Here is a 24,048-nt window from a genome sequence, read left to right as displayed (position 1 = left end):
CCCCGCCTTGAGTGCTGTCGCCTGGCTGGGATGTGTCCTGGAACTATGATCATGTGATCAGTGGCTACTAGCCACACTGATTATGTTCTACCTCCACTGTCGGAGGCAGGATGCTTCTGAAAACCAGGTGCTGGAAACCGCAGGTGGGGGAGTGCGGTTGTGCACAGGTCCTGCTTCGCGTGGGGGCATCTGGTTGGCCTCTCTGAGAACAGGATGCCGGACTAGGTGGGCCCACTGGCCTGATCTGGCAGGGCTCCTCTTATGTTCTTATGTTCCTTGCCTGCATGGAGAAGGCGGGCGAATGTCTTTGCGCAAACCTCTGAAGGCTGCCAACTGAACTAAGGCAAGAGTCGCATCTGTTCCTCTGCCCACTTTCTGCCTCTGGCCATGCCCGCCGCTGGCATTCAGCTCTCCGGCTGAAAAAAGGTTCTCTGCCCATGTGCTCTCATTGAAAAGAGCCTTCTCTGATTTCCACCAAGTGGCGATTACATTTGTTGTGGTTCTCAGCCTATTTGTCCCCAGCTGGCATTTCCAGTTCCGGATGTATTGTTTACAACGGCCCTGTAATTAGTCAGTACATGCAATGTGTATCCCAGAGAGGGCCTGATCATGATGCAAGCCTGGATGTTCTCTAACGAGCTTGTGAACCACTTGAAAAACACGGCCGTGCAACCTGAGAGCATCACTCCCCGTGGCACACATCGCCCCGCAGAAGCATCTTCTACCAGCAAGCCTCGTCCCGTCACCAGGGGGACTCTCATTACGGCTCTCCAATCCATCCCCTCCTGTCACCAAGGCGATTAAAGCTCCCTGGGGGAGCATTGATGGGAAATGGGAACCATACGCTCCCCATGCTTCCAAATTAGGGAGGAAACGTAGCATCAGAGACATTCTCCAAGGTATTAGTGGAGGGGGAATGAGGAGAGGAAATGCAGCAACTTAAATCAAGTGCCAGAGGGCTCTAAACAGCCCCTATTTGTTCTGATTTGGAGTTGACATCTCTGTTCTCATCTGGAAGAGGCATGCAGGCAGAGGGGCTTAGAATAAACACAGGGCCCCCCAAAAAAGTGCTGTTGTTATCTGCAAATGCACTGGACAAAGTAGGCTGATTGGGGTCATCCCATGATGTGGCTGGAGCAGAATTGAGGCAGCCCCCAGAATGCCCCCGGTCGGGTCGGATTTGCCAGAAGGGGGTGGTCTGGCAACAAGGGGAGGGAGCCTGTGTGCATCTCATTCTTCCTCACTCCCCCCACTGGCCGCATGTTGAATTATGGTTTTAAACTCCAATTGAACACCATTCAAGACCCCTGAATCCTTTCTGGGCCCAGACCCAGGCCAGGTCATCCCTGGTCAGATCAGAACTGTTCCAAAGCGCCGGATGGGGCCCTGAATCAGATCGGGGGGGGCATGCACAGCCCTCCCACATATTCTCAGATATTTCACCAGGGAGGGGAATGGGGCCTTCTTGTGTATAGCAGCCCCATAATTTATGTATGTATTTATGTATAATTACATTTATATCCCACCTTTCCTCCAAGGAGCTCAAGGTGGCTTTCATGGATTTTCCTCCTCCCCAGTTTATCCTCACAACAATCCTGAGAGGTAGGTTAGGCTAAGAGAGAGTGACTTGTACTAAAGGTGAGCTTCATGGATGAGTGGGGATTCAAACCCTGGTCTCTGAGGTCCTCCTAGCCCAACACTCTAAGCACTGCACTACGCATGGCCTTCGTTGGACTCCAATTTCCATTGTCTCTTATGGGCAAGCCTTAGCTAACCTACACAAACTGTACCAATTTGCACCGACTGAGGTGCAAGTTCAATTATTTGTTACGATATTACGTTTATATTCCACCTTTTATATCCTCCTGAGAGCTCCATGTAGGGTATGTGGCTTATCCTCCTCCTCATTTGTATCCTCAAAACAACCCCATGAGGTAGGCTAGGCTGAATAAATGTGTGCAAATTTGAACCCTGAACATAAGAACATAAGAAGAGCCTGCTGGATCAGGCCAGTGGCCCATCTAGTCCAGCATCCTGTTCTCACAGTGGCCAACCAGGTGCCTGGGGGAAGCCCGCAAGCAGGACCCGAGTGCAAGAACACTCTCCCCTCCTGAGGCTTCCGGCAACTGGTTTTCAGAAGCATGCTGCCTCTGACTAGGGTGGGAGAGCACAGTCATCATGGCTAGTAGCCATTGATAGCCCTGTCCTCCATGAATTTGTCTAATCTTCTTTTAAAGCCGTCCAAGCTGGTGGCCATTACTGCATCTTGTGGGAGCAAATTCCATAGTTTAACTATGCGCTGAGTAAAGAAGTACTTCCTTTTGTCTGTCCTGAATCTTCCAACATTCAGCTTCTTTGAATGTCCACGAGTTCTAGTATTATGAGAGAGGGAGAAGAACTTTTCTCTATCCACTTTCTCAATGCCATGCATAATTTTATACACTTCTATCATGTCTCCTCGGACCCGCCTTTTCTCTAAACTAAAAAGCCCCAAATGCTGCAACCTTTCCTCGTATGGGAGTCGCTCCATCCCCTTGATCATTCTGGTTGCCCTCTTCTGAACCTTTTCCAACTCTATAATATCCTTTTTGAGATGAGGCGACCAGAACTGTACACAGTATTCCAAATGCGGCCGCACCATAGATTTATACAATGGCATTATGATATCGGCTGTTTTATTTTCAATACCTTTCCTAATTATCGCTAGCATGGAATTTGCCTTTTTCACAGCTGCCGCACACTGGGTCGACATTTTCATCGTGCTGTCCACTACAACCCCGAGGTCTCTCTCCTGGTCGGTCACTGCCAGTTCAGACCCCATGAGCTTATATGTGAAATTCAGATTTTTTGCTCCAATATGCATAATTTTACACTTGTTTATATTGAATTGCATTTGCCATTTTTCTGCCCATTTACTCAGTTTGGAGAGGTCTTTTTGGAGCTCTTCGCAATCCCTTTTTGTTTTAACAACCCTGAACAATTTAGTGTCATCAGCAAACTTGGCCACTTCACTGCTCACTCCTAATTCTAGGTCATTAATGAACAAGTTGAAAAGTACAGGTCCCAATACCGATCCTTGAGGGACTCCACTTTCTACAGCCCTCCATTGGGAGAACTGTCCATTTATTCCTACTCTCTGCTTTCTGCTTCTTAACCAATTCCTTATCCACAAGAGGACCTCTCCTCTTATTCCATGACTGCTAAGCTTCCTCAGAAGCCTTTGGTGAGGTACCTTGTCAAACGCTTTTTGAAAGTCTAAGTACACTATGTCCACTGGATCACCTCTATCTATATGCTTGTTGACACTCTCAAAGAATTCTAATAGGTTACTGAGACAGGACTTTCCCTTGCAGAAGCCATGCTGGCTCTGCTTCAGCAAGGCTTGTTCTTCTATGTGCTTAGTTAATCTAGCTTTAATAATACTTTCTACCAGTTTTCCAGGGACAGAAGTTAAGCTAACTGGCCTGTAATTTCCGGGATCCCCTCTGGATCCCTTTTTGAAGATTGGCGTTACATTTGCCACTTTCCAGTCCTCAGGCACGGAGGAGGACCCAAGGGACAAGTTACATAGTTTAGTTAGCAGATCAGCAATTTCACCTTTGAGTTCTTTGAGAACTCTCGGGTGGATGCCATCCGGGCCCGGTGATTTGTCAGTTTTTATATTGTCCATTAAGCTTAGAACTTCCTCTCTCGTTACCACTATTTGTCTCAGTTCCTCAGAATCCCTTCCTGCAAATGTTAGTTCAGGTTCAGGGATCTGCCCTATATCTTCCACTGTGAAGACAGATGCAAAGAATTCTTTTAGCTTCTCTGCAATCTCCTTATCGTTCTTCAGGACACCTTTGACTCCCTTATCATCCAAGGGTCCAATCGTCTCCCTAGATGGTCTCCTGCTTTGAATGTATTGATAGAATTTTTTGTTGTTGGTTTTTATGTTCTTAGCAATGTGCTCCTCAAATTCTTTTTTAGCATCCCTTATTGTCTTCTTGCATTTCTTTTGCCAGAGTTTGTGTTCTTTTTTATTTTCTTCATTTGGACAAGACTTCCATTTTTTGAAGGAAGACTTTTTGCCTCTAAGAGCTTCCTTGACTTTGCTCGTTAACCATGCTGGCATCTTCTTGGCCCTGGCTGTACCTTTTCTGATCTGCGGTATGCACTCCAGTTGAGCTTCTAATATAGTGTTTTTAAACAACTTCCAAGCATTTTCAAGTGATGTGACCCTCTGGACTTTGTTTTTCAGCTTTCTTTTTACCAATCCCCTCATTTTTGTGAAGTTTCCTCTTTTGAAGTCAAATGTGACCGTGTTGGATTTTCTTGGCAATTGGCCATTTACATGTATGTTTAATTTAATAGCACTGTGGTCACTGCTCCCAATCGGTTCAACAACACTTACATCTTGCACCAGGTCCCGGTCCCCACTGAGGATTAAGTCCAGGGTTGCCGTCCCTCTGGTCGGTTCCATGACCAACTGGTCTAGGGAATAGTCATTTACAATATCTAGAAACTTTGCTTCTTTGTCATGACTGGAACACATATGCGGCCAGTCTATGTCCGGGTAGTTGAAGTCACCCATTACTACCACATTTCCTAGTTTGGATGCTTCCTCAATTTCATATCTCATCTCCAGGTCTCCCTGAGCATTTTGATCAGGGGGACGATAGATCGTTCCCAGTATTAAGTCCCTCCTGGGGCATGGTATCACCACCCACAACGATTCTGTGGAGGAGTCTGCCTCTTTTGGGGTTTCGAGCTTGCTGGATTCAATGCCTTCTTTCACGTATAGAGCGACTCCGCCACCAATACGTCCTTCCCTGTCCTTCCGATATAGTTTATATCCAGGGATAACCGTATCCCACTGGTTTTCTCCATTCCACCAGGTCTCCGTTATGCTCACTATATCAATGCTCTCCTCTAAGACCAAGCACTCCAGTTCTCCCTGGTCTCTCAGGTCCTAGGCCAAAACTGTAACCACTACACCACACCTCACAGCAAGGAACCCTTTACTGGCCCTAAAAACAGTTAAAACCATTCCAGAACACAATTACCATTGACAACATTCTAAAACACAGTGAAAATATCCTGAAGTGGAAAAACCCCATCCTCAGGGGTCGTTGGTATTAGTATGTAGATAAGGTGGGATGGATATTGCAACAGGGCAGGGCAAACAAAAGATGGGTGTGTGGGTTTTAACATCCCAATAATGGAGAACTACCTGATGAATCACACAGCCAGGTGGGAGCGGGAACAGGTAAAGGCCCTTATTGGGTACCTTGGGACACATGACGGTACCTTGTACAAACCTATAAAAACCTGTGAAGTGGGGAAGAAGGCAGTCTCCCACCATAGCCCACGCTAGCAGGGACTCCTTGCAATTGTCAGTATAATAAACAGCTGTAAGCTTCAACTTGCCTCAGTGTCGTTTCCTGGACAAGGACTCCATTAAGGAGAAAATTCCACAACAATCCCAAAGTTCAGTGAAGAACATTGTTTCATTGGAGATCTTTGGGTTGCCCGGAGCAGTCCCCTTCTGCCATCAAATGCCTGGGTAAGCATTCCATGTTTTCAAATTCCTCCTGAAAGTCAATAGCGATGGAGACAGAAGCACCTCGCTGGGGAGGGCATTCCACAACTGAGGAGCCACCACTGAAAAGCCCCTGTCATGGGTCAGCACCAACCTGGCAGCACTCATTGGCGGCACCACCACCACCAAGGCCTCGCCTGCTGATCATAGGATTTGAGATGGTTAATCCTGGGGAAGGCACTTTTTAGATAAATAACGCCATCAGCAATAAAACCATATATAGAAACGAAAGTCCACTGTGGATGAAGACTAGGGTAGAAGTTCTTGTCAAGAATGTGCTTCTGGCTCAGGAGTAGCCAGTGTGATGCCTTCTTGATGTTACTGGGCAACAACTCCCATCATCCCTGACCACTGGCCATGCCAGCTGGGGCTGGTGGGAGTAGGAATCCAACAACATCTGGAGGACCACCACTCTGCTGTAGAGGATTGCCTCTACCTGTGCTTTTGGGGAGCCACCATCAGTTAGAGTAGACCAGGAACGTGGGACCTCTGGCCCTTCAGATGTTACTGGACTACAACACCTATCCAGAGCTTGGGAAAGTTACTTTTTTTAAACTACAACTCCCATCAGCCCCAGCCAGCATGGCCACTGGACTGGGCTGATGGGAGTTGTAGTTCAAAAAAGTAACTTTTCCAAGCTCTGCCCCCATGATCCTTTACACTGGCCATGCTGGTCGGGGCTGATGGGAGCTGTAGTCCAACAGCTTCTGGATGGCGTGGCATTAGCAGCCTTTGCCATATCGAAACTGCAAGATGAACATGCCCACTGCTTAGAGAGCTCTTCAATGGAGTGGTTTATCAGTCTTCCTAAATAAATACATAAAGCAGATCCGATGCAAGATTAAACGTTCTCACATTTCAAAAGATACACACATTCTTTGGAACAGTTTTACTAACACATCCTGTTTTGGAAGCCAGGGCAGGGCAGGCTGTTTATTGCAGACAAAATATGTGCAGCATGCTGGGGACAGAGAAGGGACTTGAGGAATGTGTGACCTTTGGGGAAGGGTTGCAGGATGGGCAACTCTGCCACTTTCGTATTTTTACACTCTTTAAAGTTTGGTCCTCCAAATTTTCACATCAGCTTGCAAAAAAGAAAAGAAGAGAAAAAAGCCCCCCTGAAAATTCATTCCCATTTTGGTGGAAATTTCTCAGAGTGTATGTTTGTATGCAATTTTGCCTATTGCACCCAAATTTGCGAGGCGTATTTTCTCTAACGCAATCCATTTTAAGGTATGATTTTAACTAATATATGCATTTTAATACACGCTCTACTCTACTATATACATTTTTGTGCCCGTCACTTGGCTGGAGAACGGCACTGCGAAATTCAGAGAAGTGTGCAGTTTGAAGAACGACTGGATTTTGCTGTGCATATAGTTTCAGAAGCTGCAAATGAGGCAGTTTCACCTGGAAATGCAGACTGAATCTAATTACTCCCCCCCCCCCGGTCCCTAATTGCAAATAGGTGATTGTGTTTCTGTTTCCATCTGTGAAATGCTGGAGAGAATGCATTCGGTTATCCTATCCCATTGATGAAGGCGAGAAATCTCTGATGGTCAGTTTTCAGGTTCCTTCCTTCCTCTTCTTGGCAGTGATGCGGGTGAGTCACCAGGATTTCATGACACAACATCCAGAAAAACAGCTGGCATGCTGCCTCAGCAGTGGCGTGTCTCACCCACAGTCCTTGCAAGAGATAAGAAAAGAAAGCTGGCCTGTTCCAAGGAAGAGTCTCTGTGTCCACTGACTTGTGGCCCCCAGAAGATTGACAATAAGGGAAGGCTGCCCTTGGATGAAGAAGGTTCCCCACCCTTCGTTGTAGACAATTCCGAGCTAGCTGGATCAATAACCGCATCCACAAGTGTGGACCAGATGCCGGCGGTCAGATCCCCGCCCAGGCATGAAGCTCACTGGGTGACCTTTGGCCGGTCCCTTTCCTTCAGCCAAACCTACCTCACAAGGGCATTGCACTGTAGCTCATCAGTGGAGCACATTCATTTCATGCAGAAAGCCCAATCCCTGGCATCTTCATTTGAAAATGATCTGGTATCTTCTCCCTGTGGACTTAGAGAGCCACTGCCAGGCATGGGGACCATGTGGGTCCTCCAGATGTTGCTGGACTACAACTCCCATTGTCCCTGACCCCATTGGCCATGCTGACTGGGGCTGATGAGAGTTGGAGTCCAACAAACACCTGGAAGGCAATGGGCTCCCCATCCCTGCTTTATACATCTCTAAGCACATTTAATATGTGATCCCTGATTGGCTGGGACATGGTTGGTCTAGAACAGGGGTAGGGAACCTATGGCCCTCCAGATGTTGCTGGACTCCAGCCCACATCACCCTTGGCCCTGCTGGCTGGAGCTGATGGGAGGTATAGTCTTAACAACATTTGGAGGGCCATGGGTTCCCCACTCCTCCTGTACAAGAATAGTTAAGGAGCAGCCTCCCTCCCTTCTGTAACGTCTGGAAACTGAGAAGGGATTGTTCAGTTGCAGGCTCAGCCCTTGTGGGACTGTTTTCTTCCGCCCGTCTCACTTCAGGGATAAATTTAGACATAGCCCTATGTAGCATTTGCAGACGGTCACTGATGACTGCAGAGGCTGCTGCATCTCTCTTCCATGATCAGGTTCCTCTTGCACATTTTTCTTTAAATCCGTTTTTTGTTATCGGTGAAAGATGGACTCCCTCTGGATCTCTCTCTTCGTCTTTACCAGTCTGTCAGGGGCCTCCTGCGAGGAAGGTTAGCATGTTGGTGTGCCTAGTTTATTATGCCTGTGTCTGATCACTGAAATTATCAGCACTATAGCAATGAATAACGATCACAGTTAAAATTATATTGTTCATTATGTTCATTATATTATTAATGATGACAAATAACCCATAAAATCATTGTGCCGCTTATGATCAATAATCAATAAAATTATTATGTGAATTGTGATCATTGCCACTTGTGATAATAAGTAATGCTTACATAATTAACATTGTGGCAATTATCATAAATAAAACGGTGATCGTAATGATCGTCATTAAAACTGTGATGATTTTATTCTGTCTATTGGCTTTTAAAATTTGATGGGATTGGAATTTTCATACAAATATTAAGATCAACATTCAGTTTGTTTTTTTACATTTTCTTTTAATCTCTCTGTATATTTACTCACGTACACACTATTAGACAGACTACAGTAGACCACAGAACGCATCAGGTTTTCACAAGCATATGTTTGTCTGTCTTACACCTTGGCCTGGCTGCTTAACTCATGGTGAATAGTACCTCGTTAAGCTGTGGAATTCACTCCCAGAACAGGCAGCGATGGCCAGCAACATGGATGGCTTTAAAAGAGGATTAGACAAAATCGTGGAGGATGTGGCTGTCAATGGCTACTAGCCGTGGTGGCTAGGAGGGGAGAATCCTCTTGCGCTCAGGTCCTGCTAGCGAGCTTCTCATAGCATCTAGTCAGCACTGTGAGGACAGGGTGCTGGACTAGCTGGGCCAGTGGCCTGATCCAGCAGAGTTCTTCTTGTGTTCATACAATGGCTCACCAGGAGCCATCATTTGACTAAATGCATTGGGCGCATTGTATCATTTGTAGGGGCCTACCTTCTCCTCCGTGGCGCAGAGTGGTAAGCGGCGGTAACGCAGCCAAGAGCTCTGCTCACGGCTGGAGTTTGATTCCAGTGGAAGGAGGAAGTCGAATCTCCGGTAAAAGGGGTCGAGGTCCACTCAGCTTTCCATCCATCCGTGGTCGGTAAAATGAGTACCCGGCATATGCTGGGGGGTAAAGAAAGGCCGGGGAAGGAACTGGCAATCCCACCCCATATATACGGTCTGCCTAGTAAACATCGCAAGACGTCACCCTAAGAGTCGGAAACGACTAGCACTATAAGTGTGCGGGGACACCTTTACCTTTTTACCTTCTCCTTGGATTAGAATTACACCCCTACCAATGATCCAACTGGAACAAGCACAGCAGACTTCTAAGACAGAAAATTGTGGCAACCTCTCTTTCTCTCTGTTTCCTCCTCACAGACCTATCTGGAAAGGTCTTTGTCTTCCGTACAGAGCCCAGTGAGGCCTATGTCATCCTCAAACCCCTTCCTCAGGAACCACTGCAGAACTTCACAGTGTGCCTGAGATCCTATACAGACTTGACCCGGCCCTATGGTCTCTTCTCCTATGCCACTCAGTCCCAAGACAATGAGATTCTCATCTTCAAGGCGAAACCGGGAGAATACCGAACGTATGTGGGAGGAGAATACTTGTCCTTCAAAGTCCCAGAGAACCGCTTTGACTGGGAACACATCTGTTTTGGGTGGGAATCGGCCACTGGCATCGCCGAATTCTGGATGAATGGGAGGCCTTGGCCACGGAAAGGGTTGAAGAAAGGGTACACGGTTGGCGCCAAAGCATTCATCCTGTTAGGCCAAGAGCAATACCACTATGGGGGCACCTACGACTCCTACAACTCCTTCTCTGGAGAACTGACAGATGTCTATATGTGGAACTTTCTCCTCTCTCCTCACAAGATAAGGTCGGCCTACCAGGATTTGCAGCTGCCCCAATGCGCTCTGGGGTGGAAGAATCTGCAGTATGAAATCAAGGGGGACGTGGCAGTGAAGGGTAGGCTGAGATTACAGGCATAGGCTAAATACAGCCTTCCAAGCAAAGTTATGAGCCTGTCCCATCCCAGATTCCTAGCCCACAATGTGTTGTGCAACACATTAGCCATCTGAAAAAAGAACCAAACAGTGACCCTTCCCTTGTCCAGTTAGTTTATTCCAGCTTCTCCTCCTGGTCGCCTGGAAGCACTTCTCACTCACCACAGGTGACCAGCTATTCACAAATGCGCTTTATCTGCCATCTTAATGATGATTTGCTGGTGTTTTGCGGCTGAAGGCTGTTCTATAGGTTTTGCAGTTTTAATTGTAATGGGACTGTCTCCAACTAAGAGCAGACCCACTAAATTTAATGACTGTATGTTAGTCATGGGTGGTATTCAGCGTTAGTCCTCCTCAGAGTAGATCCATTGAAGCCAACAGGCATGGCTAACTTAGGTTTGTTCATTTCAGGGGGTCTACTCTGAGTAAGGCTTAGTTGGCGACAACCCCATGTCTACTAAATTGAATAGGTCTACTCTGCGTAGGACTAGCATTGGATATCCAAAGAAAGGGTCATTTTTCTTCCCCTCCTCCTTTTCAATTTGACGTTATTCTTCATGTTTTCAAAGCTTTGTAGATCACTTAGAGACCTTTTGTATGGGAAGCGGCTAATGAATAAATAAATAATAAACCTCAAATGTTTCTGAGCTTGTCACCCACCAAGCCACTCACTGCCTACCTGACATGAATGTTTGCCCACCAGGAGTGATGTTTATTGCTTGTTTTTTTATTTTCTTTTGCCTGCTTTAGACAATAAATACAAAGAGGTTTATCAAGACCCTGCTTGGGTCTTGGATCATGTGCTGGCAGGTTTGGCTTCAGAAAACTGTCCCCTATTCTAAAACGTCTGCACTGATTTCAGAGCTAAATCGAAGGTGTTGCTATTAATGTATAGGGATGGAAAGATATGTCTCTTTCGGTCCTCTCAGTTTCTCATTTTTCCAGTGTTGAATTCAGTTCGCTACGTTTCTACAGAAATCTGAGGATTATTTCAGAGGGGGTTTCCCATTGCCTTCCTCTGAGGCTGAGAGGCCGTGACTGGCCCAAGGTCACCCAGTGAGCTACATGGCTGTGTGGGGATTTGAACCCGGGTCTCCCAGGCCATAGTCCAACCACTATGCCACACTGGCTCTCTTGCTGTCTCTATTGCGCTGAAATAAAACGTTCCTTCAATGTTGGGGCTGGGATTTGAAGTCCAACAGAAGCTGTCAGCTGGGGCTGACGGGGTTTGAAGTCCAACAGCTTCTCACTTCTCTCACACACACCCCACAAACCACTGCACCTCCAAAATGTGAGCCATAACTTTTTGCTCAGCACAACATTGTCAACTTTGTAGGAGATGCAAACGGAGAGACGTTAAACGTTTTATTAGGAAAGCACTGGTGCAGGAGAAAGTCGGTACATGAATTTCATAGGTGGCTTCGGCAAGAAAGCTGAGGCAGACCTGACTGATGCTACTGACTGTGCGGCTCTGCAGAAAACATTGCTGTTCTAAAGCAGGAGTGGGGACCCTCCGGCTCGTGGGCCGGTTGTGGCCCACCAAGGGGGTCCAATTTGGTTCACGAGGCCATTTCCCTCAAACCACGCTCACCTGTCAATCAGCTGATGTCACCCCAATGGGTGGGTGATGTCAGCTGTCAGGGGGTCAAATTCTGCATTGACTGTGCCCACCAGTTACCCACAGGGAACTGGCACGGTCAGCCAAAGCAGCAGGATTTAACCCCCCCCCGCCCATCAGCTGGTGAGCAGAGAGTTCAATCCTGCAGGACACTGCTTTGCATACCCCTGCAAGTCAACTTGGTCAGGCGGGCGGGACTGTCCACCTATCAGTCACCTGACATCATCATCACAATTGACAGACAATTGGCAGGTGCGTGGCCCTGCCCACCTGTCAAAGTTGGCTTGCAGGGATGGTGGGAGACAATGATGTGGCCTCTTGGGCTAAAAAGGTTCCTCCATCCTGTTTTAAAGGCAATCTGTGCCGCCTTTTTATTGCAGCCATTACAGGGTTTGCCAGGTGCATTCAGTTCTGCAGCTGGTTGATAAAATAAGTAAGTCTATTGAATTTGAGAGGCCTGCATCATCTAGGATTCTTACAATTCATTCATTGGCCTAAATTAAAACACTGAGCAAGATACACATCGGTACAATATACGGTGTAGGTCAGATCTGTTATTTACAAGATCTAAAAATGCCAAAAGGAGCTCAGGGACATCCAGCTACCCAAAATCCAAAGTTCCCACTGAAGAAGACCTTTGCAGGTTGAAACGCGTTTGGGAAAGATCTAGTACTAGTCTTGAATGCAAGGAATGTATTAAGAATATTTTATTGCCATATATGGTGGTTTTTAATAATGTTTTGTGATCGCTAGCTATCATATATTAAAATTACGTATCATACTTCAGATGCTCTAATAGATACATTACCGAGCCCATTTGAGCTTTTCAGAGGTGGGTGGCCTTGCCCACTTGTCAGAGTTGGCTTGCAGGGCTGGGGGGAGACAAAGGTTTCACCTGTTGGGCTAAAAAGGATCCTCGGTTTTGTTCTAAAGGCAACGCACAACCTTTTTATTGAGGCCATCGCAGGGTTTGACAAGAGCACTCAGCTCTGCAGGCAGAAACCGTGGAGGGTGCCACAACCACTTCGCCTATGATCTGATAATGCAATGCTCTCCAGTCGATGACGGAGCCATCAGCCGGGCGGTTGTCCCAGACGAGGCACACTTCCTCGGAGCTCAGCTCCCGGTCCCACATGTACACGTCCTCAATCTCTCCCACGAAGGACTGGTTGAGATCAAAGTCACCTCCAGAGGAGTCCTGCTTTTGCCCCAGGATGATAAAGGCGTCTGGAGTCACAGACTGGCCTTTCATCAGAAGCTTTCGGGGTAAAGATTGTCCGTTCCACCAGAAGTCCACCAACCCCGTGGCGGACTCCCAGCTCAGACAGATGTGCTCCTTGCCAATTGCCGAGGCCAGCTTTGCTGTGACGTTGAAGGTGACTATGCCACCTCTCATCAGGAGGCTGTATGTGTTGGGATTATCATAATGGATCAGGATCTCATTGTTGCTGACCTTGCTGGCATAAGAAAAAAGGGAGTAATTGCGGGTCAGCTCCGACTGGAATCTCAGGCAGACGGTGAAGGCAGACAAAGGCTGCATCTGCAGATGGGCCTTCAAGACCACCCGGGCGGTGTCTGTTGCCACTGGGAAAATGAATGCCTTCCTATCGAGATCTGTGGGGGGAAATGAACAATGAATTTCCCCCTCCTCTTTTTAAATTGTTATTTATTGTTACCTGCATATCCCAGCTTTCCTCGAAGAAGCACAAGGTGGTGTACAAACATGGTCCTTCCCCTTCTGATTTTATCCTCACAACAACCCTGCATGGTAGGATAGGCTGAGTGATTGGTTCAAGGTCACCCAGTGAGCTTCATGGCTGAGTGGGGATTTGGACCCTGGTCTCCCAGATCCCACTCCAACGTTCTAACTACTGCACCACATTGGCTCTTGGGAGAATATGCACATATTTCAAAGAGGGCTTTCACGTGCCACCTCTGAAATATGGACGATGCCTTCTTGTGTTTATCACTCACAAAGCCGTTCAGATTTATTTATTCTCTTTATTTAGCAAGATATATATGTTCTCTCTGTGTGTGAGTGTGTGAGTGAGTGTGAGTGAGTGAGTGAGTGAGAGAGAGAGAAAAAACAGCACAATGAAGGTGCCTGCCTGATATGAATAGATATTATTCATATCTATGGATTGATTCCATAAAGGAAGCCCCAGACCCGAACTTAGAAGGTCTGAATAGGGTGGTTTATAACAGATGCTATTGGAGGTCGCTGATTCATAGGATCGCCATAAGTTGTAATCAACTTGAAGGCATAGAACAACAAATTATATATAATTATAAATAACATTAATGATATTCCAGAGAACTTTTTATTTATGGGTGGTATTCTATGCTAGTCCAACTCACAGCTGACCTACTGAAGCTAATATACATGACAAAGGGCAGGTTCACCCTATTCATTTAAAGCACATGGCTTCCTTCAAAGAATCCTGGGAGTTGCAGTTTGTTAAGGGTATTGGGAATTTGTAGCTTTGCGAGGGGAAAACCACCATTCCCAGAACTCCTTGGGGGGAGTCATATACTTTAAATGTGCATTGGGTGTGCTTTAAATGTACGGTGTGGATCTGCCCCTTCTTAGATCCATTAATTCCAATGGATCTACTCTGAATAGGACTTCCCTGACAACAACCTCCTATTTGGAGTCTGCCTCTTAGGGCCAAAGCAGCTTCCAACATATAAATTCACAACCTAAAATCAATAGTCAAGTTTAAAGCCATAAAATATCACATGATCAAAACCAAGAGCCAACAACAATACTCATTCAGCAGAGTAAGAACAGTGAAATCAGATAAATAACCCTAAACAAGGGGACCACCCAAAGAAAAGCCTCATTTAAGAGAAGGCAGCTGTAAACAAAAAGGGCCTTTAGTGCCCATTTGAAGGCCTGCAATGAGGGGGCATTATGTATTTCAGGGATCCGGAACCTGTTTCCCTCCAGATGTTCCTGGACTCCAACTCCCATAATGCCCTAGCCAGCACAGCCAGTAATTGGGGATGATGGGAGCTGTAATTCAGCAACATTTGGAAGGTCATAGGCTTTGCACCCGTGATGTATTTCAAGTGGAATATAGTTCCACAGGTGTGAGGTGCCAGATACAACCAGACTAACTACTATGAGCCTTAAAAACTAGAGCTGACAACAGCTCTTGGGATCTGAGGAGCGTGAACTGAAAGAACGTAGGAGGAATTAATTCAGTTTGATTTCAAGGCAAATCCACACCTCCCAAACCAAAAGGCAAACCAAAGCACAGTTCTCCGCAATTCTCCAAATGCTGAGGTGTAGTTCTCCAAACCCCCCCAAAAATGCATGCAAAATTAATTGAAACGAATATACAAAATTGCATTGCGTTACGGGAAACCGCTTGCAAAAAATGCACATATGACTTGCTTGAAAATACGTCTTATGGATTTTTGTACATTTTTTTTAAATAATCACAAACTAATGCAGAAATGAGAGCCAGTATGGTTCAGTGGTTAAGGTGTTGGACTAGGACCTGGGAGACCAGGGTTCGAATCCCCACATAGCCATGAAGCTCACTGGGTGACCTTGGGCCAGTCACTGCCTCTCAGCCTCATGAAAACCCTGTTCCTGGGGTCGCCATAAGTCGGAATTGACTTGAAGGCAGTACAATCTAATAAAATGCAGAAATGGAGTGAACTGAAGTTAAGGCTGGAGAGATGAGAAATAGCTAGAAACTGCAATCGACAGATTCGTCTGACTCAAGTCAGAGAGCATTCAGCCAGCACACCACTGCCATCCTCTGGCAAAAGGATGGAATTGCAAAGAGGAAAGCTCCTAACTGCAAGAGTCCAGAGGGGGTCATGCTTGGCCTCTATATGAGAATTTCCCACTGCTCTGAGAAATTTCTCACTTGTCCCAGGTTCAATCCCCAGCTCCTTCAGGTAGGGCTCTGCAATCCTGGAGAGCCACTGCCAGTTAGTGTAGACAACATTGAGCTAAATGCAGAGCTTGGAAAAGTTACTTTTTTGAACTACAACTCCCATAAGCCTCAACCAGCATGGCCACTGGATTGGGCTGATGGGAGTGGTAGTTCAAAATAGTAATAGCTAAATGGACCAACAGACTGATCCAGTATAATGATGCAGTTCCTACATTCTGAAAGACTGAGTTTTTTTGGTAAGAGGATTTTTACCGTAGATCTGACACTTGAGGATTCTCATTGAACAATTCTCCCCTCCACCCAGATGTGATTCTTGGCTCCAGTCTGAACACCTCATAGGGACATAGGAAGCTGCCTTTTTATACTGAGTCAGACCATCTATCTCAGTACTGTCTACATTGACTACAGCAACTCTCCATGGTTCCAAAGTGAGTTCTATTAGTGCTCCACTATTAAGCTACGGGTCTTCCCCATGCAAATTTCTCCTAATGTGCTCATGTTGGTCTGCAATTTCCCTTAATATACACATTTTTGCAAAGCCATTTCCTGACATTATTTTCATTATCTCTGTTATCTTTTCGGCGCTGATTCAAGACCTTCCTCTTTCAACAAGCCTTTTAAGTGGAGACCTTATCCCGGCCTGCTTGGAATTGCTTTTTAATGTTTTTAACCCTTTTTAAATGTGTGTGTGTGTGTGTGTGTGTTTTAAACTTTTTTTAAAAGATGTCTTCAAAGCTTTTTTAAAAAAAGTTTTTAAAGTTGTTTTGTTTTATTGTATTTTAAATTACATCTGTTTTTATGGCATTTTAAAGTGTTTTTAGTGCTTTTGTTTGCTGCCCTGGGCTTCTGCTGGGAGGAAGGGTGGGATATAAATCAAATAATAAATAAATAAATAAAAATTAATGCATGCATTTTTCCCCCATGCAGTATATGCATTTTTGTACACATGACTTGGCTGGAGAACTGCATTGCAAAATTTAGAGAACTGAGAATTTCAAAGGAGGGCTGTGTTTGGGTTGCCGTATGGTTTCAGAAAGTGCAGGTTAGGTAGGTTCTCCTTTAAATGCAAACTGAATCAAATCTGTACAACACTAGGAAGTACTGAGTGATTGGGACATTTCTACTTGGTTGAGAAATGTATGGGTTATTGCTGTATCTGAAAAGATTATACACAGCATAAAAATCATGCAAGGCAAGGAACGTCCACGAGCATTTTATGCAGTCTGGTGGAACTTTCATATGTTAACCCTAACAATTTGCATCACTGCGTCTCCAAAGTTTCTATGGGCGTATGGAACTCACCATTTTTATTTGGTTTCTGTTTCTTATATGGTATATATTTACGCTTCAAATCCTTTATTCCTTGGGCTACATATTTTGTGTTATTCAACATCAGTTCTCCAGACTGGCTATAGCGTTTATTCATTTGCATTATTTGCATTATTTAAGATCCAATCAAAATTGCTTTTTTTAAAAAAAAACCTCTCCCTCACCCCTGCTTGTGACCCAGTCCTTTGGCTTATGCACTCACATGCCCTACTACACCCAGTTTGCTTTCCACAGCTCAACGTGGCACCCACCTTCCTGGGCCAGAGATCCCAGCTGGCCGGCCAGGATCAGGAGAAAGGGATGAAGGATCCTCATGCTGATTGGCTGCACAAGACACTGGCGGGGAGGATGACGTGGCCCCTGGACCCAGTTGGACCTGCCCTGGAGTGCTCCTTCTTGGATGAAACCAATCCCTGGCCTGTCTCTGGATTTTATCTCTGAACTGAAAGGGGTGGGCGAGTCTTTCCAGCCAGTCCCCTGGGAGTTGCACAGGACGTAATGTTTTGTTTTTTCCAACTGTTTTGATTTCCTCCTCTCCAAACAGACAGTGGTGCCTGCTGGTTTACTTTTAACTCTTCCCAGTAGGAAAAGCACCACTCTCGAACCCTGGACTCCAGAAGACCTTTTCTAGGTCATTTTCCTGACCATGGAATCCATCTCTTAAGCCATGGATAGGGAAGCTTTTGCAGTGTGAGGGATGCATTCCCTTCTGGGCAAGCATTCTGGGAATGCTTTGATTTGGATTCCTTCATTGAGCAGGGGGTTGGATTAGATGGACTTAGAGGCCCCTTCCAACTCTACTATTCTATGATTCTATGAACCTCCCAGGGGCCACATGCCAGGGGTGGGCAAGGCCAGGGGCAAAAGGGAGTGCAGCAATAGACATCGAATTTTACCAAGTTGGCTCGTTTGTACACACACTCACACACCCCTATCTGACCTCCATCCAGACAAGCAAGGGGCATCATCAGAGTTCAAGCACACAGGCCAGCCAGGCAAAAGCCTTCAGGGTGTGAAGTAGGGCCAGGGAGGGCTTTGGCCTCGGGAGAGTTCCGGGGGGTGGATAAAGAGGCCTGGACGGCTGCATTTGGCCCCCAGGCCGGAGGTTCCTTATACATTTCCCAGATGGCAAAAAGTGACCCACTTGTCACATTCCAATTCTTATATCAAGGAATTCTGCAAAGCTACACACACACACACACACACACACAGTCATTTCTGCATCACCAAAAGAGGAAACTGATTTGCATGAAATTGACATAGGCTAGATCAGCCTTTCCCAACCGTTGGGTTCCCAGATATTGCTGTACTACAATTCCCATAATTCCTGACCATAGGCAATGCTGCTGGGAGTTGTAGTCCAACAACATCTGGGGACCCAAAAGGGGGGAAAGGCTGGGCTAGATGAACGCTGCGAAAGGATTATGACAACGGAACTAGAAATACAGTCCATTTCACCATCACGGAGAACGAGAGGAACTTTAACTTTATATTGCTTTTATGTTGTAAACCACCCAGAGAGCTTTGGCTATGGGGAGGTTTAAAAGTGTAACAAATAAATAAATAAATAAACCTTCAAATCTCCTTCCAAACCTATGCCGAGGTTTCATGTGGTTTTGTGCCACCACCCACAAAACACCAGTCCCACACAAATGGACGAAACATTATCATAGATTTGGAGGGGATATCACAATGTTGTTACTGTTGTTGTTAGGGGTGAATGGCGAAGGCCAGTTTGATATGTCAGTTTGAAATTGGTGAAAATAATATACAACACACACACCTTGCAATATGTTAGAGGGAATTGCTTCCCCAAATGTGTATATTTTGCCAGACTGCATAGGAAAAAAATGCTCTTAGGAGAAAAATGCATTAAACTCCTGATCAGTTTTTGCAAGGGCTTTTTGCTTGCTTGTTTCCAAAGCAAACTGATGTGGAAATGTGATGCACTGGAGGTTGGGGGAAGGGAATGAGAAACAGTGAGACACCAAAACTGGCCAATTTGTTCATGCCTCCTGTTATCTCAAGGGATCAAACGGGGGTGAGAGTGACCTGCAAAGGTCCAAAGGGACAGCACATGATCTGCCAGCAGCAACACAGGGATCCAAAAACACAGGAATGTGACTTATGCCTTTTGCACTACAGAGATACCGCTGTGCAAAGCTGTTCCGATTGGCATTTGGGGCGTCTTCCCCTCTTTTCCTGAAACAAGTCTTTTTAAATTGCCCTATTTACATTGGCCAACCATTTATATCCAGTTAGAGGCAGGCCGATTTTCCTTTCCTTTACTTGAGTTCCCAAGGTGGAGGCAAACACTACTTTGTCTCTCCACAGATCTGGATGGGAAGAGCCTTGTCTTCCCTGTGCCATCCAATACTGCCCATGTAGTTCTGAAGGACTTGCCGTGACAGCCTTTGACCAGCTTTGCGGTGTGCCTGAGACACTACTCAGATCTGACCTGGGGCTAGTCCCTCTTCTCTTATGCCATGGAGATCAGTGACAACGACATCCTCCTTGACCAGGAGGACACCAATCGCTACACCCTTGCCTTCAGAGGTGCCTACATGACCTTCCACTTCCCGGAAGATCTGGCTCCTCATGGCGGAAAGGTGCACGTATGTGCCAGTTGGGAATCCGCCACAGGGATAGTGGCCATCTGGGGGGATGGGAAGCCCGTGGCCCGACAGGCTGTGAAGAAAGGCTACTCAATCAGTCCCAAGGCATGAATCATCCTTGGGCAAGACCAGGATTATTTTGGTGGTAGCTTTGACAGCAGCAAAGCTTTTGCAGGGGAGATGGAGGATGTGTACATGTGGAATTGGATGCTCTCCCCTGATGAAATGTAGCTTGCCCTTCACAACCGCACTCCTTTCAATCCCATGATTAGCTGGAAAGCATTGAACTGTGACACCAAGGGGACTGTTGTTCTTAAACCCACTCTGTTACCTCTCTGTGAGCAGAGTGCCGGGCTTTACAAAGCCATGTGGTGGTCCTCATAAAAGAAGTCAATGTTTGTCCTAAAAGTGTCTAAGCCAGGGACAGGGAACCTCTGGCACTCCAGATGTTGTTGGATGCCAGCTGCCTTCATTCCTAATTGGCCATGGTGGTTGGGACTGATGGGTGTTGGTGTCCTACAGCTTCTGGAGGACCACAGCTTCCCCATGCCACTCTGCCTAGTGATTTGTTCGACAGTGGTCGCTGTGTGGATCTTGAAAGCTTAATGAACCCTGTACACTTGCCTGCTCCTATTCTCCAGCAATGTCCTTCCAATAAAAATTTCATTCTATGTACTCTACATCTCCTATCTAAATCATTTGTAGTCCAGGAAGCAACTGGGGAAGGGCCGTGACTCATGGTAGAGCATCTGTCTTGCATGCAGAAGCCCTCAAGTTCAATCTCCAGTAGGTGTGGGATCCATTGGCTGTTGCCAGTTCAAAAACAATCTGTCAACCTAACAGTCTGGCATCAACCTGAGTTTGTTCTTTCTCCGCTAGCCACTGCTTTTACCAGTCTGTTGTTTTGTTCTTGCTCAAAAAAAAAAAATCAATATTTTGAAGGAAATGTTGATATTTTAAAAGGAAATATAAATACATTATAATTCTTACAATCAATGTTTAAGAGGTGGATTTTTTTTTAAAAAAAAGGCATTTTCAAAAATCACCATGGAAATTCATTACATTAAAATCTGATCCTCAGTGATTGAGAATAAACGAATTCATGGAAAATACGATACTAAATCTGAATTGGGTTGAATACTAGCGCATCCCTAAACTCCAAGTAGGTCTGGGAGAAAACCCCTGCCTGAAAACCTGAAGAGTTGCTGACAGTCAGTGTTGACAGTACTGAGCTAGATAGACCAATGGTCTAACTCAGTATAAGGCAGCTTCCTATGTTCTTATGTTTCACTGGTATGGCTTGACTCTCCAAAGGGTCAACAGAGGAAAGATTTTATCCCTGCTTCTTTCAGACTCTGAGGATGGGGGCATCCTTTGTTGGAGCAAGAAGACAGACCCAAGGCAGCTCCAGACTCTGTATTTTTTGGGGGGAGGGATTCAAATGCACACTGGGAAATTTAGGATTGCAAAAATTAAAGTGGATTCAAGCATTCTGGCACAATAAATTCACTTTTTAAAAAAAAGAGGTGGAGGCTTTTGTGGTTAGGAAAGTAATGGGGAAAATGTCCTGGAAAACTGTGGGATTATTAATGGGAAGGCATGTAAACACCACACAAGGAAACCAGGATGAATGTTCATGCCATAGAACCTCCCAGCAAACAACTCAGAACCAATGCTCAGTGAAGATCGGACGTAGTCTAACTACCACATAAGCTTTTTTTTGCAAGCAGGCAACAGGTTTTTTCAATATATTTTTACTGTTTTGAGAATAAACATAACGTGTCAAAATGTAGACCAGTCCCCAAATGGAGTTTGCAATCCATATCTTTAAAACTCTGCATTTCATCATTTGAGCATATATTGTCATGATAATCATATCCTTTTAGCTACACTTGCAGTTACTCATGCAAGTCATGTTCAATAGCATAATCCATAAACCCATAAAGGACTGTGGATGAGTTCTTCCATTTAGGAGACGTAAATTATATGTGATTTTTTTCTAAGGCTGCCATATTCCAAATATTTTTAAACCAGGTTGAGGTATCCAGCCCACCCAGGTTCTTCCACCTCTGTGTTGCTATTTGTCTTGCCACCATTAATAGCATTGAAATTAACTTGTTAACTCTTAAATCCAAAGTCGGCCTCTCATATAATGGCGATGAAAAGAAACTCGGTGTCAATTCCACATTCTCTCCAGTAAAATTGATAAGCAGGCAAGGAAGAACGCTTAATAAACAGGCCATCAGGAGGAACCCTTTGTGGATGGACAGATGGATAAGTCAGGGGGCAAGAAGACACATTTCAAAGCCTGGAACTGGCCCGTGGTTGTCTGTTTAGGGGACAGCTGGAGGGGCAACCAGCAGTGGCAGCAACAGGCCACTGGTTTACCTGCCACGGTCCAGAGTCCTCCTGCCACCACTTCCTAGGGCCACATATTTGGAGCTTGGAGCTCCATGTGGGGAAGAGGGGACTCCTAAGAGATCTCAGCACCCTTAAGAAATGACAGTTCCCAGGATTCTTTGGTGGAAGCCAGGACTGTTTAAAGTGGCATCCTAGTGTTTTCAAAGTATAATGTGGATGAGGCCACACACAGGATTCCAGGGTTAGACAATGTCTGATTCTCTCTCCTCCTTGCTGGCGAAGTTAAGAATGTTCCTTTCCTGCTTTAAACATCAGTGAGGGCTGGCACTCCATAGACATACATAGAAAATGGACACCACACCAGGCAGAACTTAAAACACTGGACTGGCTACTCTACTATCTCATCTCCAGTGAATAGATATCCTTTGAGCTGACAATGCCAGGGATTGAATTTGGGGCCTTCTGTTTGCAAAGAATCTTCTCCTTGAAACGTAAGATGCTGTCTTATTCCAGTTCAGATTGGCAGGGGAGGATCAGGCAAGGCAATGATGAGCTGGTGGAATCATTTCCCAAACCTTGGATTAGCTCAAGAAGCGATCAGAATGTTCTAATTTGGGGAGAGAGAGAGAAGATCATTCCAGGTTAATCTGAGGCAAGATGGAGAAGGGTTGCCCATCTCTCTTCAGAGCTCACCGCTCAACCTCTTTGCCAGTACAGCAGACAACAACGCTATATATGGTTTCCTTTTCTTCTAGTGCCAAAGACACCCAAAGAGGTGAGTTTGATCAAGATTTATTCTGTTATTGTATGAGACCACAGGCGCAATCCTGTTGGGAGTAAAGCACCAACACTTGTACCAATTAAGCTTGAACCAGTGGGAGGTGATCGCCCCAAAGGCAACCTTTTCTTTCCTCACGGATTCCTTCTTTAGCCATCCACTTGTTCATATGTAGATTGCTTTTCTCAAGCTTTACTTCCTCCTTCATCTTGTTAGTTAGATTGATAGCCTCATGACTCTATAATAGCCACATGTACGCCTCTACTCAGAATGGCTTTCATTCCCAGTAGTAAGAGACCTTACGTTTCTTTATTCTTTCAACCCTCAGTCTTAACAGACTATTCTTTTTTTTTTTTTGCTCTTTACTGCAATATATACCAAACTCCAGTAGCTGCCACCTCTTGCCAGCCTTGCAGGGCAACGGGGCCACCCCTGCATCCACAGCCCTGCCATTCACGGTAGCTCTGATGGATGGTCGGAGGCTAGGACAATTGGATCCAGACTGGGGCCCCTGCCATTGCATGGCAGCTGTAATATCAGCTCAGGATCCAGTGGATTCTAGGCTAGCTCAATTCCACCCCCTCCCTGTCCTCAGAACACCCTGTTTCAGGTCTTCTTCCTGGCTTTAAATGGCCAAGATCCTACCAGCATGCCTCCTACCCATCGACATGCAGAGGTGTAGTGGTCTGGAGTCACGGGAGGTCATTGACCTGTTACTTTTTTGGGAGCAGGGTCCCAGCCAGTTCCCTACATGTGAGCCAATCAGCATGAAAAGGAAACATGTTAGCCAACGAGAAGAGTCGTTGTCCTTTTGTGCTGATTGGAGCCGATCAGAGTGAAAGGTGGCTAGTTAGCCACTGAGATGACACTTCTCAGCAGCTAACACAGAACCTCCCCTTTCATGCTGATTGGCTCCTAGGGACAGTGTGGGCTTACAAGACAACAGGGAGAGCAAGGGAAAGGGGGAAAGGGGCGTGTGGCTGTGATGGGGTGTGGCGTGACTATCATGAAGGCACTTTTGAATTAGCCACTGTACTATTGCTGACATGTTCAACAGTGAGCCGGAAGCCAACTGATCCAGAAGAACCCGGCAGAGAGATACCTCCGCCCAATCCACTCAGCCTGGCACAAGGGGGGTTGGACTGCAGCCCCTTCGGCCACTTTGGGTGTCAGTCTAATACGGACAAGCC

General features: G+C 45.9%; 2 protein-coding genes and 1 pseudogene across 2 annotated transcripts; 2 read left to right on the top strand and 1 right to left on the bottom strand.

Annotated features, from left to right (window-relative positions):
* The first annotated feature begins 8,147 nt into the window (after positions 1-8,147).
* Positions 8,148-10,881, top strand: LOC133375140 (mucosal pentraxin-like). The gene is made up of 2 exons (XM_061606704.1): positions 8,148-8,324; positions 9,615-10,881. The coding sequence occupies exons 1-2, from the start codon at positions 8,261-8,263 to the stop codon at positions 10,226-10,228; spliced, it is 678 nt and encodes a 225-aa protein (XP_061462688.1). The 5' UTR covers positions 8,148-8,260; the 3' UTR covers positions 10,229-10,881.
* Positions 10,882-11,595: 714 nt separating this feature from the next.
* Positions 11,596-17,527, bottom strand: LOC133375139 (C-reactive protein-like). Its single transcript, XM_061606703.1, has 2 exons — positions 17,356-17,527; positions 11,596-13,475 (listed from the first exon to the last, which is right to left on the bottom strand). Exons 1-2 carry the CDS (start codon positions 17,417-17,419, stop codon positions 12,811-12,813), a joined length of 729 nt encoding a protein of 242 aa, XP_061462687.1. The 5' UTR covers positions 17,420-17,527; the 3' UTR covers positions 11,596-12,810.
* A 244-nt stretch (positions 17,528-17,771) lies between these two features.
* Positions 17,772-20,103, top strand: LOC133375160 (C-reactive protein-like; annotated as a pseudogene).
* Positions 20,104-24,048: the final 3,945 nt, after the last annotated feature.

The sequence above is a fragment of the Rhineura floridana genome, chromosome 22 (assembly GCF_030035675.1).
Source record: "Rhineura floridana isolate rRhiFlo1 chromosome 22, rRhiFlo1.hap2, whole genome shotgun sequence".
NCBI lineage: Eukaryota > Metazoa > Chordata > Lepidosauria > Squamata > Rhineuridae > Rhineura > Rhineura floridana.
Note: the sequence above shows the minus strand (reverse complement) of the source record. Positions and strands in the feature narration are given on the sequence as shown.

Bases quoted from the DNA above. Each gene is read 5' to 3' on its own strand.
- LOC133375139 (XM_061606703.1), bottom strand. From the start codon at position 17,419: ATGAGGATCCTTCATCCCTTTCTCCTGATCCTGGCCGGCCAGCTGGGA. The intron at 13,476-17,355 runs GTGGGTGCCACG...TTCCCCCCACAG, and splicing joins GGGATCTCTGGCCCAGGAAG to ATCTCGATAGGAAGGCATTC.
- LOC133375140 (XM_061606704.1), top strand. From the start codon at position 8,261: ATGGACTCCCTCTGGATCTCTCTCTTCGTCTTTACCAGTCTGTCAGGG. The intron at 8,325-9,614 runs GTTAGCATGTTG...TCCTCCTCACAG, and splicing joins AGGGGCCTCCTGCGAGGAAG to ACCTATCTGGAAAGGTCTTT.